This window comes from Oreochromis aureus, linkage group 2 (assembly GCF_013358895.1).
Source record: "Oreochromis aureus strain Israel breed Guangdong linkage group 2, ZZ_aureus, whole genome shotgun sequence".
NCBI lineage: Eukaryota > Metazoa > Chordata > Actinopteri > Cichliformes > Cichlidae > Oreochromis > Oreochromis aureus.
In genome coordinates, this window is record NC_052943.1 from 27,612,360 (window position 1) to 27,630,767 (window position 18,408).

The 18,408-nt window shown below is 39.9% G+C and overlaps 1 protein-coding gene across 1 annotated transcript; it reads left to right on the forward strand.

Moving 5' to 3' along the window:
- Positions 1–5,866: 5,866 nt before the first annotated feature.
- On the forward strand, positions 5,867–9,041 carry ltc4s (leukotriene C4 synthase). The gene is made up of 5 exons (XM_031751744.2): positions 5,867–6,092; positions 7,667–7,766; positions 8,051–8,121; positions 8,198–8,279; positions 8,765–9,041. The coding sequence occupies exons 1-5, from the start codon at positions 6,035–6,037 to the stop codon at positions 8,904–8,906; spliced, it is 453 nt and encodes a 150-aa protein (XP_031607604.1). The 5' UTR covers positions 5,867–6,034; the 3' UTR covers positions 8,907–9,041.
- Positions 9,042–18,408: the final 9,367 nt, after the last annotated feature.

Sequence of the window (18,408 nt, forward strand, 5' to 3'; positions counted from 1 at the left end):
GCTGTAAGGACAGATGATTCATCTACTGCAGAGTTAAAGGTACAAATAAACCTGAACCTGTCGGATTCCATCGCTTCTAGTGAGCCGTCTCTTGCAGATAACGAAAACTGGTTATTATTAGAAAAGAGCCCGAGGGAACTGTCAGGAAACTACAGTCCTATCAGGTGTTTCAGTCCTGCCCAACAGGTTTACTCCCTCTCCCTGTTACCTGTGCTCAGGTAGTTGTTCTCGACAGAATTTCTTTCCCCTGCGTTGGGAGCGCGTACTGGACTCCACCTCCATTTCAGCCAGCCACACCTGGAAGTAGTGACGTTTTACTTTAGTGAACAGGTGAGTGTCGTTACATTACAGTTCAGTTTGTGGGTTACAAGAGAGGGGAGGACTCATTTTGGGCTTAATTCCATGTTTGTGTTTCACATTTACACCTTCAAGCATCCACACTAGACTCAACATATTCATGTTCTCATCTGTAAACGCAGACGCTGTTTACTGACATCAGGGTTCTTATTTCATTCCACACTGCCAGAATTATTTACACATGTTTAAGATCATGATTAGTTACTGCTCTTGATCTTTGCCTTTTTAAGTCTTTCTGCCCCAGTCTTGCACAGTGTCAGCTCACAGCTTTCCCCTATTTGGAGGTTAACAGATTCCATCAGGCTGACCTTGCCACAGTCTGTTCCCCCTGTCCAAATCATGGACAAACAGTATCCCTCATTCTTGATTTTTAGCTCATAACCACTTCTTATGACTTCTTACTCCTGTAATTTTTAATTGCATTCCTCCCGGTGACAGCAGGCCGGGGAGGAAGACTCATGTTCTTGCTTCACCCCGAAGGGACATAGGAGTACGTTCTCCAAGTAATTGCTTTATTCTTGTACAGTCTACTTCCTACTAAACTATATACATGTCAAAACTGTAAAGCTGAAGAAACAAAAGACTAGCAGCATGAATGTAAAACTGTCAAAGAGTCTAAAACTTGAAGTGTAAACAAAGTGTTATTGTTAAAAAATAAAAGTGATATCAACATAAGGCATATTATATATAATTACTGTTACAATGCTCCCACACTCATTGAAGCCACGGCCTGCTGTTTGGCTGGCATGGGAGGTTAGTCAACTAATGCAGGTCACCTGTGTGAACTATTCAGTCTCTTTCTTCCACCCCACCTGAAGTTAACCTGTTAGTTACCGGTGTGTCTTGGTTAGGTTCTGTTTAAAAAGATATTTAAGTAAACGTCTTGTTTGAACTCCTTTCTTGTCACTTACTTTGAGACAGTTTGTGACAAATGGGGGCTTGTCTGGGCTCTTTAGACATATTGGTAAGATTAAACATTTTTAATTTAGTAACTTAGCTTGGGGTTTGCTAAATGTGAGTTGAGCTGAGTGTTGACACAGCCTAAAGTACTAATGGTATTTGGTGTTTTGACTAATATCTTAGGGATTTTTATATAGGATAGAATTATTTTGGATTGGTTACTCTGTGGCAGCACTATTATTGTGCTTGGGTGTTAAACCCATGAATTTATGGTTTCGTGTGTGTTTTGGTGAGTCTCTGAGCCATGCATCCCTTTTTGTAGGCTTAAGTGGTTGATCTCCATAGGAGATCGACCATGCTTTCCCTCTTTGCGTGACAGAAAACATGGTTGAAGACAATGTCTTGGGAGCATTTCCCCAATTTCCAGAAAGTTGCTATTTTCTGGTTGGTGTTATTTTGGTGCTGGTGGAATTGGTATACAAGTACCCACCACAGGTATGTGTCTGAAGACTAGGGTTAAAATCATCTTGTACTAAATAACTAGGGCTGGGAAGCATAAACTCCGTGGCTGGTGTTTCACCGGTATATTAGTCTTGTGGGTTTGTGGCCTGACTGGACACATGGCTGGGCGAGTCTTGTGGTGTGGCAGAGTGTAACTGTTGAATGTATGAAAAGCAGGAGTTGCAAAGTTTAACTTAAATAGTGTTATGAAAATTTAGCTTGGTAGTTGGGTCTGGTAGCTCTGTAGACCATTAACTGCTGTGACTTGCTGTGAGCTTTGTAGCTAGGTTCCCTCTTTGTTGGGGTCTTGGAAATTTTGGTTGATGTAGGCATTGTTGTTTTGAGGAACCGTTTGGTATGTTACTGATGCTCATACTGGCATTTTGGCAAAGCAGTGTGTGTGGGTTTATAGCTGCACATTATTTGGTGTTGGGCACTTTTGATGAGATCTGGTGCTCATTTAGGCACAGGAGATTTTCACTTGCTGTTCCTAGGTTATTGTTTTCGTTTTTTCCTGTTGAACCCATTTGCAAGTATAGACTTACTATGCTGGGGCTGACATGACTTGATCTCTTCTGTATACCAGCTATGCTATTAGAAACCTCCTGTACTCAAAGCTGGTTTCCCATGGATTACCATACCTGCCAACATTCACTTTGACATTCCACTTAATTTGTGGTGGTAGGAAAACTGGCTTTAGTGAGGGCGTGGGTGTTGGCTCGTTTGTGGGCCAGGTTGTATGGTAGCAGTTTTAATGTTGCCTTGTGTTGCCTTTTAGTTTTCAGAATAATTTGCAAATGTCAGTGTGGAACATTGATATTTTTTTTTATGAAGGGGGGGTCGATTGTTAGCTAATGCAGGTCACTTGTGTCTTGCAGGCTATTAAAAACTGGCCCAGATGAACTGCTCTTCCACTCCACCTGACATCAACCTTTTGGTCATCTTTTTCTTAGGTTAGGTTATGTTTACTTAAATGTGAAATAATTAAACTGTTATTTAAACTCCTTGCTTGTCACCTACTTCCAGCCAGTTTGTAGCATTACTCTTTGGTGTACCAACAGCAGATTTGCTTTGTAAATTGCAAGCTAAACAAAGAAAAGCTTCTTGTACAGGTGCGCTTTCCACGCAGAGCTGGTGGAACCATTGCGCACACACCTGTCACACAATCTGTTTTTGTTGTTGTTGTTTTTTTGTTTTTTGTTTTTTTTAAATAAAGAGGGTGAGCCTTGAATTTCGAGGGATTTCTTGTAACCCTCTGACAACAGTTTTAAGTTTACCCAGCTGTCATCAGTGTCATGCTTGTTTTTTTTGTTGTGTTGTTGTTGTTGTTTTTTTTGTGTGTGTGTGTGACAGAGGTTGGTCAGGTCATCTGTAGAAAAAACAAATGCCCCATGAAAATACTTATTAATGCAGCTAATGACTACAGTTAATTTAAACAGTTAAAAGGGAAATATTAAGGCTGTAACAAAATCAAATGTTGGTGTTAGGCTACGTTCACACTGCAGGCAAAAGCGCATCAAATCCGATTTTTTGGACCCTATGCGACCCATATCCGATCATGGTATGACAGTGTGAACGGCACGAATCCGATATTTTCAAATCCGATCTGGGTCACTTTCGTATGTGGTACTGAATCCGATACATATCCGATGTTTTAGAAAGCGACTGCTGTTTGAACGGTCATGTCGCATTAAATCCGTCTTTTACGTCACTGACACAAGACAGACGCCAATTATCAGCGCCGGAGAAGACATCGCGAACGCTTCCTGGCCATCCAGTGTAGATGTTAGTGAAACTGTTGGGAAGACAACGTGAACATTTTATTTGTACTGTAGGGGAGACCGGGGATAGTTGTAACATTTTTGACATTTCTGTCTGTAAATTGGAGCTCTTTTAAGGTAGTGGATTGAAAATGTAATGCAAAGTATTTACACGTCTCTGCTATTAAATAGTGCAGCTATTTTCTCTGCAGCACAATTACCCATTGCATGGTATGGTCTCAAACACAAAGAGTGAAATGTTACAATTAACCCCATAGTCTGGGTTAGTTGTAACATATCCTGGGGTGAAATGTAACACAATGAAATAAGGGTACTGACAAAACATTAACATGTAATCTTTTTTATTCAACACATGAATGCACTTAGAGCCATTTATGTAGCTATGTGTGTGTGTGACAGAATGCAGAAATCCAGCTTTTGAACATATTCCAACCCCCCAAAAAGACAAATGATGGAATTTTCTGCAACTGAATATTTCATTAATTTTGGTTGGTCTTCCTTGAGTTTGGCCTCATTGGCTCAGTGGGCATTATAGCCTACAACTCTTGCACCAACTTTTGAACATAACAATGAAGCTGAAAAAATGTAGTTGTGCACCAGCATCGCAATTCCGTTACTTTTTATCATGGCTTACCTTGGTGTGGTTTGCAAAGTGCTTCAGAAAGATGAGGAAATCTGTTTCTTGCACCCATCCTGATTTATTTCCACTACCAATACTTCCTACTGGTCCATCTCTGACACAGTGGTCTGCATAATGTATGTGTGGGAACACAAACAGTGGAGGAATTGTGTTGCCAATGGCATTAACCGCATATACAAAGGCGACCAGTGAACCTCTCTCTGCTGATGTCGTTGCCTCAACTTGTTTAATATAAGTTAAAGTAATAGTGTGGTAAGTTGTAACATCTGCATTATTGTTACAACTAACCCAGACTGTTGCTGTTACAACTGACCCAGACTCCTATAGCTATGAAATAGCTAAGATTACAGCCAATGGCTAAAACATTAGCACTAAAGACCTACACAGAATTTATCCCCATAGACATACAAATAACATAATTTAAGTTTGATGAGTTTAACTGCAAAGCAGATAATGCTATTAGAAATTGAAATAAAGTAGAAAAACTTACTTTTGGCATACAAATTACTTTTTTTCGTGTTAAATTGTCTGTGTTTGACAAAATGTGCTGATTTTTCACATGTGATAGCAGAACTGAATTGGGCATGCACAGAATGAGTCACATCATTTTAAACTTAGCCCTGATTGGAGAAATTGGAAGTGTTACAACTGACCCACGTTACAACTATCCCCGGTCTCCCCTATAACAGATTCTGACAGAAATCTGCAACTATCCTTTGAAGCACCGCTCCTCTAAAACAGCAATAAGGGTAATTATTAGGTTATTTACATTATGTAAATAACAAAATAACTTGAAGCACAAATTGGGGAAACGTAAAGTCCGAAGTCTTTATATTAAGGGCCATCAAACAATATTGTTTGCTCTGGGTCTAAACAGAGCGCGTTGTGTGTGACGTCTTCTTTTGCGCATGCGGGCCGCTTTGAGCGTTCACACTGGAGAGCGTTTGCTGTCGCATTTTATTTGTAGTGTGAACAAGCAGACAAAAAAATCGGATTTGATCAAAAAATCGGAATTGAGCTTTAAGACCTGCAGTGTGAACGTAGCCTTAGATGCCTGTGTTAAGGTGAGTGGTGACAATTTGCAGCGTGTTTATGTTTTTTGTTTTTGTTTTTTGTAAATTATACAAAAGAAACATTGTCATTTTTAAATGTGACTATGGAAAATATTTTACAGTTCATGTGTTCAGAGAGCTACACAATTGGAAGTAAAGTGTCATAACTGGGAATCAAAACTGCTAACACCTCCAAAACTAAGAAGTCATAAGAAGCGTTTGAGTTAAAAATCAAGAATGGTGGACACTGTTTCTCCATGATTTGGACAGGGGGAACCGACTGTGGCAGGGTCAGCCTGATTGGACCCCCCCGCCGTGCACGAAAGACTTAAAAAGGGGAAGATCAAGAGCAGTAACTAATCATAATCTTTAAGGCGTGTAAATAAAGTACTAGATGCTGGACACTAATTCTGGCAGTGTGGAATGAAATAATATATCTGATGTCATAAGAGACGCCGTTTACTGATGAGAACATGAACATGTTGAGTCTAGTGTGGATGCTCGAAGATGTAAATGTGAAACACAAACATGGAGTTAAGCCCAGAATGAGTCCTCCCCTCTCTTGTAACCCACAAACTGAGCTGTAATGTAACGACACTCACCTGTTCACTAAAGTAAAACGTCACTACTTCCAGGTCTGGCGTGGTTGGAATGGAGGCGGAGTCAACTGGGTCCGCTCTCCCTGCCCAGTGCGCGCTCCCGACGCAGATAAATTCTGTCGAGACGAACTACTTGGCATTACACCTGTCCTACTTGTTCTCGCAGACCAGGTGTGTGTCGGTCTCACCTGTCTGACTCTGTAAATGATGGAGGAGCTGGTCGGGGTCGGCGCCGTGACACTGCTGGGCGTCCTGGAGCAAGGTAAGCTTTTTGTGACACGAGTTCTTACTGGGGTTAAATGATCATTCTAAACTTTTTTTTTTCTCCCTTCCTGTTTAATTTTACATCGTTTTGTATGTTTATGACCGTTTTAAATTGTTGTTCCAGCCTGCAGACTCGAGAAACGGCTCAGCTGGTGCTGTTTTCAGAGTCGAGGCCATCTTTAGACCTCGTCCGTTTTAAAATTATAAATAATTATAAAAAGTTAAACCGTGATTTAACCGGTCATGACGCTTGAATCTTTTTGTTTTACACTATAGTTCAGCTGCATTACTGTTACTGTTTTACGCCTTTTTATTTCTTGAGTTCTGTTTACACGTGTTTTATGTTTGTCGTATTTAAAGCAGTTTGAATTCCTGTGTTTGCATGTCAGCGTACACCAGAGGTGGGAAGTAACGAAGTATTTGTACTTCGTTACTTTACTAAAGTAAAATTCCCAGATATCTGTACTTGAGTGTGTGGCATTAAAAGAGATGACAGAGTGCAAAGTCAGGGGTTGCAGTTAGCCGGCTGCAGATGTCCATAAGGTACTTCAGCATGGAGGTAACCCTGCACTGTCAGTGTGTTTGTAGCTAAAGGTCCCGCTGCTTTTTTCACAGGGAGAGAAAAGAGAGGGCTAACTCAGAGATGGAGAAGGATAAGGAGGACGGAAGAGGAAGGAGAGGGCTTAAATTAAAGACTGCTCAGTGGTATTTGATAAACTGGAAATTTAAAGCTTATACGCAGAGTCCTTGTGTTTTTGGCTGACTGTTATTTAAAAGCTGCATGAAAATCCTCTGCAGGTTAGTGCAGGATAAACGGGTTAGTTTGCTCTACTGTGATGGATTTAAATCAGCTGATCACAGCCTGTACATTAAGAAAATCTACTGCAGCTCTCAATAGAAATTGTGAATTAGGATTTCCCCCACGCTGAGCCATTACAGCTCGGTGTGTACGATTTTTAGGGTTTCTTCACCTGCTGAATCCACTTTAACCCCTGACTGTACACATTTTCTGTTTAGGGCCAAAGTCACCCTCTACATTGTAGGCAAGGGAGTTTTTTTGTTTTTAAATTTTCCTCTTTCTCTGCTCATGTTCTGCTGATCTGATTCAAGTTGAATATTTATGAGAATTAAAATTTAGGCCATTTTTTTAAAAATCTAATATTTTATTACATTATTATAGGACAAGGTTGAGTTAGCTTTGCACACACACAGCTGGCAGAAACGTCCTCCAAAGAGCTACTTTCAGGAGTACATTTTAGAGTCGCTGCTCTTTACTTTGAGTTAAGACGTTGAGTCAGTACTTTACCAGAGTATTTTTAACACTAGTATCTGTACATGTGACACCTGGCGTTCATAGCCCTCACTGCATTCTTGCTTTCTCTTTATATTTTTTTAGCTTTTATAAATAACATTTGCATAGATGAGCAGCATGGTGTGTACTTTGATCTGTGTAGCAGAAGCTGTGTGAAGGACAGCTCATGAAGCCATCTTTTCTTTAACATTTGAAAAAAAATTTAATGTTCATGTAATTAAAGTATAATGTACATTAAAATGTGTTCTTTATGTTTTTAGCCTATTTCTCTCTCCAGGTAATTTATGCCAGGAGGAAGTATTCAGTGTCTCCACCTGCCACATCTGGACCACCAGAATTTGAGAGGGTCTTCAGAGCTCAGTGAGCCCCATTGTGTCTTTGTCTATGCATGTACTTGTATCACTAAAATGTGGGGACACATGTTTCACGCCCACAATGTGGGGACCCTTCAATTTTGGAGGGACAAAAGTCCCCAATGAGGGCAGTTCTTAACTATATAGGTTTACACCAGATTCAAATTTTCAAAATTTTACCTGGTAAATTGGTAAGAATGATAAAGAGATGCCTCTAGTGCCCCCTGGAGGCTGTGATGTGTAGTATTTTACCACTTAGTTTTGGTTAGTTTTGTTGTCCTTTGTCTTTAGAGCAAACTGCTCAGAGTACTTCCCCATCTTCATCACCGTGCTGTGGCTATCTGGAGTGTTCTTCAGCCAAGGTGAGGCGACAGCATTAACACGTACACTTTAAATATTTACCTTTTCAGGTCGTAAAGGTGTGTCTGTGTGTTTCAGGTCTGTCTTCAGTCTGTGGTTTGCTTTATTTATACGGACGGTTCAATTACTTTCAAGGATATTCTGAGTCTGCACAGGGACGGTGAGAGCTATGAGAACCCCTGCATTTACGATAAATACACTCGCTGTTTAAAATCATTCTTATACTGATACTAACATTTGCACTGCAAGAACTCCCATATGAAGTGTGAGTTTTACTTTATGCAAAGGTCCTGCTCTGGCTTTCATACCCTCTGAAGGATGGGACCTCTCAGGGTTATTGAATTTTAAATGTTCACAGTGAAGTTAAACACTGAGTTAAATGTCAAACTGTATGACATCATCAGAATCAGCATACTTTATTAATCCCTAGGGAAATTATGTATCATTTATGTATCAGTCTGACAAACGGCAACTATCAAAATTGAGCTACGCAAACAGAGGACAAGAGTAAAAAATCACCAAGCTAAGGTTATTTATTTTGACTGTGATTGTTTAAGAAAATGACTTATTGTGAGTAGTTCTGCCTGTGCAGGTGTGCAACAGGTAAACTGACTCAACACTGTTCATGCCTCTGGACTCTTTCAGTCTGGCTCCACTTTACTTCAGTGCTAAGATTCTCTGGATTCTCATCGGGTTCTCGGCTGTTGGCATTTTCCTCACGTTCTGCCGAATTTACCTGAACGTGGACCTGCTACAGGAACTCTGCTCCATCCTCGGGCTGTTTTGACCGAGGAGGATAAGAAGTGACAAAAGGGAGGAGAGGTTGTCTTCTACTCTGATCTTCATCTCTGTATTTCTCATACAGTTTGTTAAATATTCTGTTATCAACCTGAAAGTGGGGAATAAAGAGAGAGATGATGTATCTGCATCTGTCAGTTTCTGTTGATCACCAGCAGGGGGCACCACACCCCAACTTTGACCTTAAAGTTTCTTCTTTTCAAAGGACAGACACCACAGTGTAAAGAGACTTGACTACAATTTAAAGCACTGCATGCTAAAGCCCCGTTCTTATTATAGTGCATATAAGAGGGGGCTCAATTTTTTAAAACTTAAACTCTTTCATTTTGCATCTATAATTAATAAATGTGCTTTCAGGACTTCTTCAGTCATATTTACAACAGCACACCAAGACGGAAGCGCTGTGTTTACAGAAAGAGGAACCTCTTATCTCCACTACAATTTCCATTTATGGTTGAACTGATTTAACAGAATTTTAGTGGAAGGCAACCAAAAGCCAGCAAAGTGAAACGATGCTTTTGACAATAAATAACAATGAACTGTTTTGATAAATATTCATAACCTTTTTTTTCCCTAATGCTTTTTCCCCACATACTGGCCCTTTTTAACTTCCTATTATTCAATATAATCTTTGAAATCTTTTTATGAAGCACATTTCAGTCCTCACGTTCCTGTTTTTGGCCACAAGGTGGCAGCATTTCATTTAAAGATGCTCTGGGTAGTAAATACTGAAGATGAAGAATAACTTGGTTGATCATTTTGAGAAAAACAGATTTTTTTTTTTTTTTTTTTTTTTTTTTTTAAAGTGAATCAAAATACAAAGAATGTAATGAATCGAAGCTGGGATGGAAATAATATCAGTGAAGTTTTAATATTTGTGTTTTTAAAATTTAAATATAAAATTTTGTTTAAAAAGCAAGTTCTAAATTCACTATAAAACTCTTTTCATACCTTAAATCTATAGTGCTTGTTTTTAACCTTAAATTAAATACTATGCACTTTTGAGCCTAACAGCAGATAAAGCTGAAGCGTCGTGAGATGATTAAAATAGAAACCAGCCCCTCTGCATGTCCTCCTTCACTACATCCATGAATCTTCTCTGAGGTCTTCCTCTTTTCCTCCTGCCTGGGAGCTCCATCTTCATCATCCTTTGTCCAACATGTCCATGCTCCCTCCCCGGCACAAGTCCAAACCATCTCAGCCTCACTTCGAAAAAAATAAATAAAACAATGTGGAGGATTTCAGAATAAGCAGTTCTTTAAAAGTAAAAATGTTCAAAAGTTCTACCACATTTGAGGCGTGTCTTCAGTATGAGCACTGAAACATTTTTTTCTTTGCTGTGATTGTTCCTCAGGGAAAAGTCTGTGGTGGACATGAAACCCACAGTCCTCGTTTTGCACAAAAACGCGTTTTACAGTTACATTACAAAATTTATCAGAAGCTAAAAAGAAGTTTCAGGTGACATCTTGATTATTTCTGTGCTTTTATTTCCTTCTGCAGCATCTCGTCCTTAAACATTAAAACCAGCATAACTCTGCTGCTGCTTCTACAGTTAATGTGCGGTTAATTAAACCAGCGAGTCAGGACGTTAATGTGATCCAGGCGCAGGCTGATATTTCCACTTATGCCTATAAAAAAAACATGGACAACACAGCTGCCATCGGGTGTGGAGGGGTGGGGGCTCCTAAAGCATGAGTGTCTATAGAGGCAGGGGTAAAACCCCTCTGCTGGTTTTCAGCCTGACTCGCCTGTCATGAAAGCCGTAAGTGTAACTGCATTAGATCGGTTACATGAGGTTTATACTGAGATCACTACATTCATTAAACTCTGCTGTCCTACGAAAACCTGACTTTAACAGAGAGCTGAGGTCTCACATTAGTGCCAAGAATCAGATCAACATCCTTCAGATGAATCCCTTTCATTAAATTATTCATTCATGTTTTATTTAAAGTATTTACTGTCAGACTGATCTTTTGTTCTGTGATGTGTTTATAATACAAATAATGTCATTATAATTTATAATAATACCATTTTGGCTGCTGTAACACAATATTTTCCAACTTTGGTATTTCTTTTTAATTTTTGACCTTATATTAACTGATCTGAGCTGATATGTTCAATTAACTGCCAGTTTTCCAGTTAGTTTAGCTGCTAATGGGATGAAGTAGCATTACATCTTCATTGTGAAGTTACAGCTATTTGGTTAGCCATAACCTGCTTGGCAATGTTACTGTAAGCAAAATGTACGTTTTATAATTCAAAGATAATCCTGCAGCCTTTGCTCTTCAGGTAAAATTTATAAGGTAAAACAGTGAGATCTGTGTTTGTGGAGGATAAAGGCGTCTTTGTTGGTTTATGAAGATTCATCTTTGAAATCAAAACTACTTTGTATCACAAGTGTAGTCTATTTGTAAAAACCCCAGGCAGCAGAAGCTGATATAAGCCTGTAAACTGTGAAGTGACCGGCTGTTGGAGATCAAATCGATCTTGTGTGCATCCGCAGTTTGTGTTTATTTGGAAAAATCCGATCATCCGACCAGCAGCCTGAGGAGAGCAGAGTCACATCGAGCAGTGTGATCTGAACGCTGCCTTCAGTGGAACAAAACAGCTCTAATTAAAGCTTTATGAGGTTCTCAGAAGCCTCCAACAACAAAAAGAAGAAGGGCATGTTACATAGTTTTGTGTTTGTCCTGAAATCCGACGTAGATATTTTTCCTTTGCAGCACAATGCTGTTTATCCATGTCGGTGTAAACGGCTCAGTGACTGCTAGACAAGCATCTGTCATCAGCTGGAAGTTGCATTATCCTAATCAAACCAGCAATGTGTCTATATAAAAATCATCTCTCGGGTTAAAATACACAGAAATCTCTCATGAGCACTTTCATGTAGGAACTATTTTCTATCTGCTGTCTACATCCACCAAGCAAGACAACCAAGTTACAACCTGGAGGCCAAGAGGAGCCCTGACCAGTAACACTCAGACCTGCCATCAACCTGCAGGGTAAAAGAAAATGAAGCTGCGGCACCAACAGCTGCAGTTCCTCTAACGTCCAGCAGGGGCTCCAGCAGTGAGTCAGTCCCCACAGAGTCCCATGTTAAAATATCTGACTTCACAGCAGACATACACCTGTTTACAGCCTGCTAGAAAAACTGTTCTGGTCACTATAAATAATTTAAACTTTTATAACACCTGTACAGGTGTGAATGTTTTCTTTCTGACAGCATCTTTGACTGACAGGCAGCTGTAGCTGCTAGCTGTAGCTGTCTGCTAGTCTTCACCTCAGCTAATTGGAGTCCCTGACCTGGAGCTCTGGACCGTGTTTGTGCTGTTGGAGCCTTTTTTACTGGAATTATCTGACCAATAATCTGGCTGCTGTGAGATTAATTAAACTAAGAGACCATCAAAGAAGTCTGAGCTCCAGTTTTGGGACTTTAGTTGGATTTTACTGAGATTTTACATTAAATCGTCAGATATGTGTGTCTGTTTGATGCTCCCATACAGTCTGTAGGTGAGACTTGGTAACAGGTACCATTAACTGGTGACGTAGCACTCCACCCTCTCCTCCAAAAAAACAACATGGCAACAGTCAAAATGCTAAGTCGAGTCTTCAAAATGAACAGCCTATAAACAGTGGGTGGCGTCATGGTGACAACATCAATCCATTTATACGCAGTCTATGACTGTAATCTATTTATTACAAATTTATAAATTTATAAATCTATAAATTTAGCCCCCACCGTGTTGACTTTTACCTCTTTTCCAGCCGTGTGGAGCCACTACTGTCCTCGTTTCAGGAGGGATTTACATAGAGCTGTAAAGAGATAGGCTGCAACTACCAGTCACTAGTTATTAAATGACTTTTGTCTTAGTTTTTCACATGTCTGTGGGTCAGAGGTGGATTGTGGGTAAGTTGTCACTCAGGTTGTTTGAATTTTCTCACGCCGAACTGTAATCTGCACCACAAAGAACTGAAGACTATTTATAGAGCAGCTCAGCTCGAGTTTATATTAGGAGGTGCAGCCAGGTCTGCACAGCCTGTACATTATCACCACACACACACACACACGCGCGCGCGCTGGTTCATGTGTGGAATGCAGCCCTGTGTGTATTTTTAGCATGTCGTCGTCTCTCTGGCAGACGGAGGAGCAGCAGTTGTTGTTCTCAGCGTCAGGATAACTTTCCATCCAACAACAGCTGCTTCACTTTCTGTTCCTGTCTGCGCCGTCTTCTCAGGCTCCGCCCATTAGAGACAGCACCGCAGACTGCCTCCATCGCTCGCCATTAAACACCTGAACACCAGCGAATCACATTTCTAAGACCCGACTCCTCATCTCTGAGAAAGGCTCACATTCACATCTAACATCGTAAAGATAATCTCTATGACGGGAGAGTCCAACTCTCACCTCTGATTGTGAGTTTACCAACAGGTAAACGATACCTGAGGTCCTGACTTGTCCCTCCTCAGTCTGGAAAAGCTTCAGGAGGAGCTGGAAAATGTTGCACAGCCGCTAAACTCCTGAGTTGGCTTCCACTGAGCTCCAGGAAGATGGACCTTGGCTCTGCTTCCACATAAACAAACAACAAATGTTAACTAAAGAGACTTCGTTACGTTTTTTAATATCTGAAGCATAAAACATGTTTTAAATACAGTTTAAATGCAAGGCTTGTTAAGCCACACCTTACAAACATCACCAAGACCAGCTGTAAAGTTACAGCAGCACAGACTGTGTGTCTCAGGAATGCGCACCTATTCATTGGGTGATGGACAGAATGCTGTTCAACTTGTCTCTGAGTCTTACAGAAAACCTGATCAGTCAATAACATTATTTCAGTTTGATCTGCAGACAACCTGAAGCGATTTCCACGTCTCCTTTATCAGGTTGTCGGACAGAAGGCTTGAATGTTTAAATGGATCCAGTTTGAGCGCACACTCAATCCCTGTGAGTCACTCATAGGGATCATTTTGTGCAGAACAAGAGTCACATGACACACAAAACCTGCTTTTTACTTGAACATGCTCAGAGCCTAAAGGGTCAGGTTCTTGTATCAGAGGTTGAGGGACTCGAGTTAAACTAGATTTGACCACCCATCACGGGTGGTGCCATGTGACACTGGTGCATCTGTATGTGGTCACATAAGAGAGGGGAACGGGTTATGGAAAAAAAATGGACAAAGACACCTACGGACCACAAAAAGAAACAAACGACTTCTAAAAGTGGTCGATTTGATCTTAAAGTATACTCAGACATGTTGTGATGACTCATGTAAGAAGGTTGTTATTTAAAGCCACCGTAAAGACGTCACACACCCAGAGTGACCTGAGCCTATCATTAACCAGCTTCTTGTCATGTAAATCAGTGAGTTAGTTAACTTTGCCTGCTTCCTGTGGATGTGAGATTATAAAGATCTGTTAAACAGGTCCTGTCATTTGTTTTCAGCAGCATCAGCTGAGCTTCATATTTGTAGTGATAAGAGCTTAATGCTGATTGGCTGAGATCATAATTATTGAGGCTGTTAATCTGAGCCGGATCAGATTAACCGTGTGTCCAGGTGTCTACCTACTGCCATTGTAAGATGTAGGCAAACCAAATTATTTTAAAAACGTATCTTTATTTATCACAGCCATGTAATGAGAATCCTGATTTTGTCAGCGACTTTGAATAAGGTCATAGAAAAACTTCAGTTCACCATAAAAAGTAAAAAATTTTTATAAAGAGGGCCGAAATTAAATAAAGATGTCACGATAGCCTACGATTACACTCAGGTATGATTGTGCTAACAACAATTTAGGAAAAAAGCAGCTACGCTGCATCGATTTAGTTATCTTGTTTCAGAAAGTCAAAACATTAGCTGGAAGAGAAGTTTAAAAATGTCAATTTAATTTACCAGATCCAGAATTTACATGTATTTGCCGACCTTATCCAGAAAGTATTTTGCTACCTGAGACAACTTATGTATATGTAATACATCTATGATAGCGGACGACCTAGCGTTTGCTAACGTTAGCCAGACAAAAAGACACCTCAGGGACGAACGGGATGTTGACAACCAAATAATCCCATCATGTCCTGAATGTCCTGCTGATGTTGACCACCTAAGGTCCCCAGCCTAATTCCTGGTTGGCTTCAATATATAAAAATAGATTTTTGCTGGCTAGCATTAGCTAACATTAGTTTACTTACTGACAGAGCTAATCATAGCTAGGTTGCTCGCTAATGTTGTTTCTAGAGCTGCAACTATTCATGGAGTAATTCAAATAATTTGATTTGACACAAATTCTTGACTTCGATGATTTGTTTAATGCATGGCTCTGCAGCATGGCGGTGTGTTAAACGATGTAAACGCGAGTGCTTCAGACACATTTACGACTAAAAACAGACAAACAGACCGCAGTACAAACGTATTTAGGAGCAGTGTGTGAATAAAAACTTAGACAACAATTAGACCACACAGCCCTCAGTTTAAAAAAAAACAAACACTCATTACACAACAGCAGCAGTGATGATGACTCTGGCACTTAATGTGGAGGCGGAGTCTATTTACCGCGAAGGGCAAAAAGACGGAGCCATTACCAAGACGATGAGATCAGGTCTAGTGAAAGAAAACAGCAGCTCTGTTCCTGTGATCAACATTAAAAACTTTACTGGGAAAAAGCTGCGGGAGTCCTTCATCAAAGCACCCGATCAACAAACTCCGACAAGTAGAAAAGCGAACTTTGTAGCTGCTCCATCCACTGCTGTTTGTTATACGCGGCAGAAGAATCTGCAGTAAAGCTCCACGGAAAAAATAGAAACCAATGAGCCGTTCATTGTGAAAGACCTGTATTTTTTCTCTTTTGAGTATTTATGATTGCTCATTAATAAGACGAAAGTATTTTTTATCTGTTTACTAGATTAATTGATGGAATAATCGATAGATTACTTGATTACTGAAATAAACTATAGTTACAGCCCTACTTGTCTCCATCTAAATCATCTGTGAAGCCACCTGAGTTTGTTTTTGTCCTTGTGGAATTTCTGGTGTGTTGTTTAATGACATTAGCTAGCAGTTGACTTCATTTCTAAGCTAACGTGTTGGTCTCTGATGACACACTCAGGGCACGGATGTCATGTCCTTTGAGTTTTAGCAGCAAATTCATCCAGAAAACTTCACACAGAAATCTGTCCAGAGGCTGTTAATACTCTTTAATAAATGTAAAGAGACCATAGTGCACATTTAAGATGAGAAAGGGCGTTAACCTGATAGTTAGTAATCCCAGACTGGTGTTGAGCACATGAAGTTAATATAAAGCCACTCCAGAGAATTCAAAATGCCCTTTTAAGGTGCTGCATCTACCCACTTCTCTATCTCCTCTGATTATATCCACCAAAGATGGATGATTAATAGTTTAAAAAACATTCCAGCTAGAGATTAGCCTTAACCAAACATCATGATGAGGAAACAGCTTATGTCAGCATCAGCTTTGAAGGTTTGCAGACACTTCCAGACCTGATTGTGTTATTGTCTTTTTCCCTGCCATGTTCTGAATCACTGACTTCATGTCTTTCACGTGTTTGAGTTGGACAAGAAAGACTCAGGAAGTTCTGGAGATAAAGGAGGACACGAGGAAATAAGGGAACACTGGAAACTTACTGTTATTTTTTGATTTCATTATATTCAGGATATGTTCTTAGAGTTGGTGCTGAGGACATTTTATTTTTATTTTTCTGATATCTGCAGAAAAAGATGATCCACAAGTTCAAGGACCCATAAGTATGATATCAAAACCTGTAATTATTAAAATGGGATTCTCTTTGGTCACATTTAAAGCTCAAAAGTGTTTTAACAGAAACACACAGCTGGCACATGTCCTAAGTGAGTTTCAGAGCTTTACAAGCTTTGGGTTTTGCTCGTATAATGGTCATAAAACAGGAGCAGGTTTCACTGCCGAGCTGCAGTGAAACCCCAAAAACCTCATCCAGCCAAACAGCCGCTGACTCTCTGAATTTAGGGTTTTTGTAATCTCTAACAGAAATACATTCACTCCTGTAGTCCAGGTTACCACCAAACATGTGGTCTTCTTTGCTTTGATGACTAAAATCAGCACATTATACATTATACACAAATTAGTGCTGTGTTAGTTGAAAAATGAATTTGGAAAGCTAGCTAACTAGCATTCCCATTCAGATGTGATTTTTGTAGCTATAATGTTAGCAAGCGACATATTCAGGCAGCTAGCTGTAACTTAGTTATGCTGCGCAATTATACTGATAACTGTTTTGTAGCACTAGCTGATAAAGAATTTCAAAAATATTTACTAGCAGTTTAAGTGAATGACTGTCCCTATCTACTTTAAATGTGTTTACCTAGTTAAAATAGTTAGAACTAGTCCTCATTTGTGTCATTATCAACGGGTGAGGTAATTTGGAAAATTAGCCAACTAGCATTACCTCTCTGATATGATTTTGCTAGTGATAAAGCTTGCAATCAAGTTATAGCCCACTAGCTGTATTTTGGCTATGCTAGTCTGATGATGGCTATAATAATATTAACTGATGATGTAATTTATCAGCTTCCAGAGTTGATAAGTTCTCATATCAGGGCAGCGAGTTTGGATAAGTTGGTATTTGATTGTATCCACTAAAATCAGCCATTTAAAATGACACAGACTGCCGTTTGTCTGTGTTAGCAGGCATGCTAGTGTTTACTAATATAGAACTAGTTAGACCAGCGGTCCCCAACCCCAGTACCAGTCCGTGAGTCATTTGGTACCGGGCTGTGAGAGTTTAGCTCAGGTGTGAAATCTATGGTTTTCAGGGTTTTACTCGGTTTTTACAGTTATTTTTCTTAATTGTTTTTATCGTTAACTCGGTTTCCCTGGTTCTTTTCCCATGTGTCTGGTTTTAATTTGTTGTATTCATTTGTGACACCTTAAAGTCCGGTCTGTGAAAACATTGACGGACATAAACCGGTCCGTGGCACAAAGAAGGTGGGGACTGCTGAGTTGGACTAGCTGACTAACCTTAGCTTGTACTGTAATGTTGTCTCTGTTTAAACCCTGTATGAAGACATGTCAGTGTTGGTGTTTGTCCTCGTGTCGCACCTGGGTTGTGCTTGTAAATGATTGTTTAGTGAAGTTATTCATTTGTGGACTCCATTTCTAAGCTAAAGTTAGCTAGCATTGCTCACTTTTTTCTTCTCCTATGTTTATCTCATATCTCAGTGATAAACTCACAAGTAAAAACATATGTTAGTGTGGAACAATAAAGCATTGTGTATGTGTAAGTAGCATGCACTATGCTGGTTATATATTTTTATTTTGAATTACTGTGAATGATCTGAGAAGTTTTTCCTGATCACACCAATAACGTAATCTTCCTAAACCCTAAAGAGAGTCAGACTTAGTGTTTACATACCTCACACACACACACACACACACACACACACACACACCCTTGACCATGACATTAGCTGATAGAAATGCTGTAATTCAAGCAGACACCACCCTGA

What these genes read in the sequence shown, in the direction of transcription:
- ltc4s (XM_031751744.2), top strand. Translation starts at nt 6,035, where the DNA reads ATGATGGAGGAGCTGGTCGGGGTCGGCGCCGTGACACTGCTGGGCGTC. An exon ending in GCTGGGCGTCCTGGAGCAAG is followed by an intron (nt 6,093 to 7,666) that starts GTAAGCTTTTTG and finishes TTATGTTTTTAG; the next exon opens with CCTATTTCTCTCTCCAGGTA. An exon ending in TCTGAGTCTGCACAGGGACG is followed by an intron (nt 8,280 to 8,764) that starts GTGAGAGCTATG and finishes GGACTCTTTCAG; the next exon opens with TCTGGCTCCACTTTACTTCA.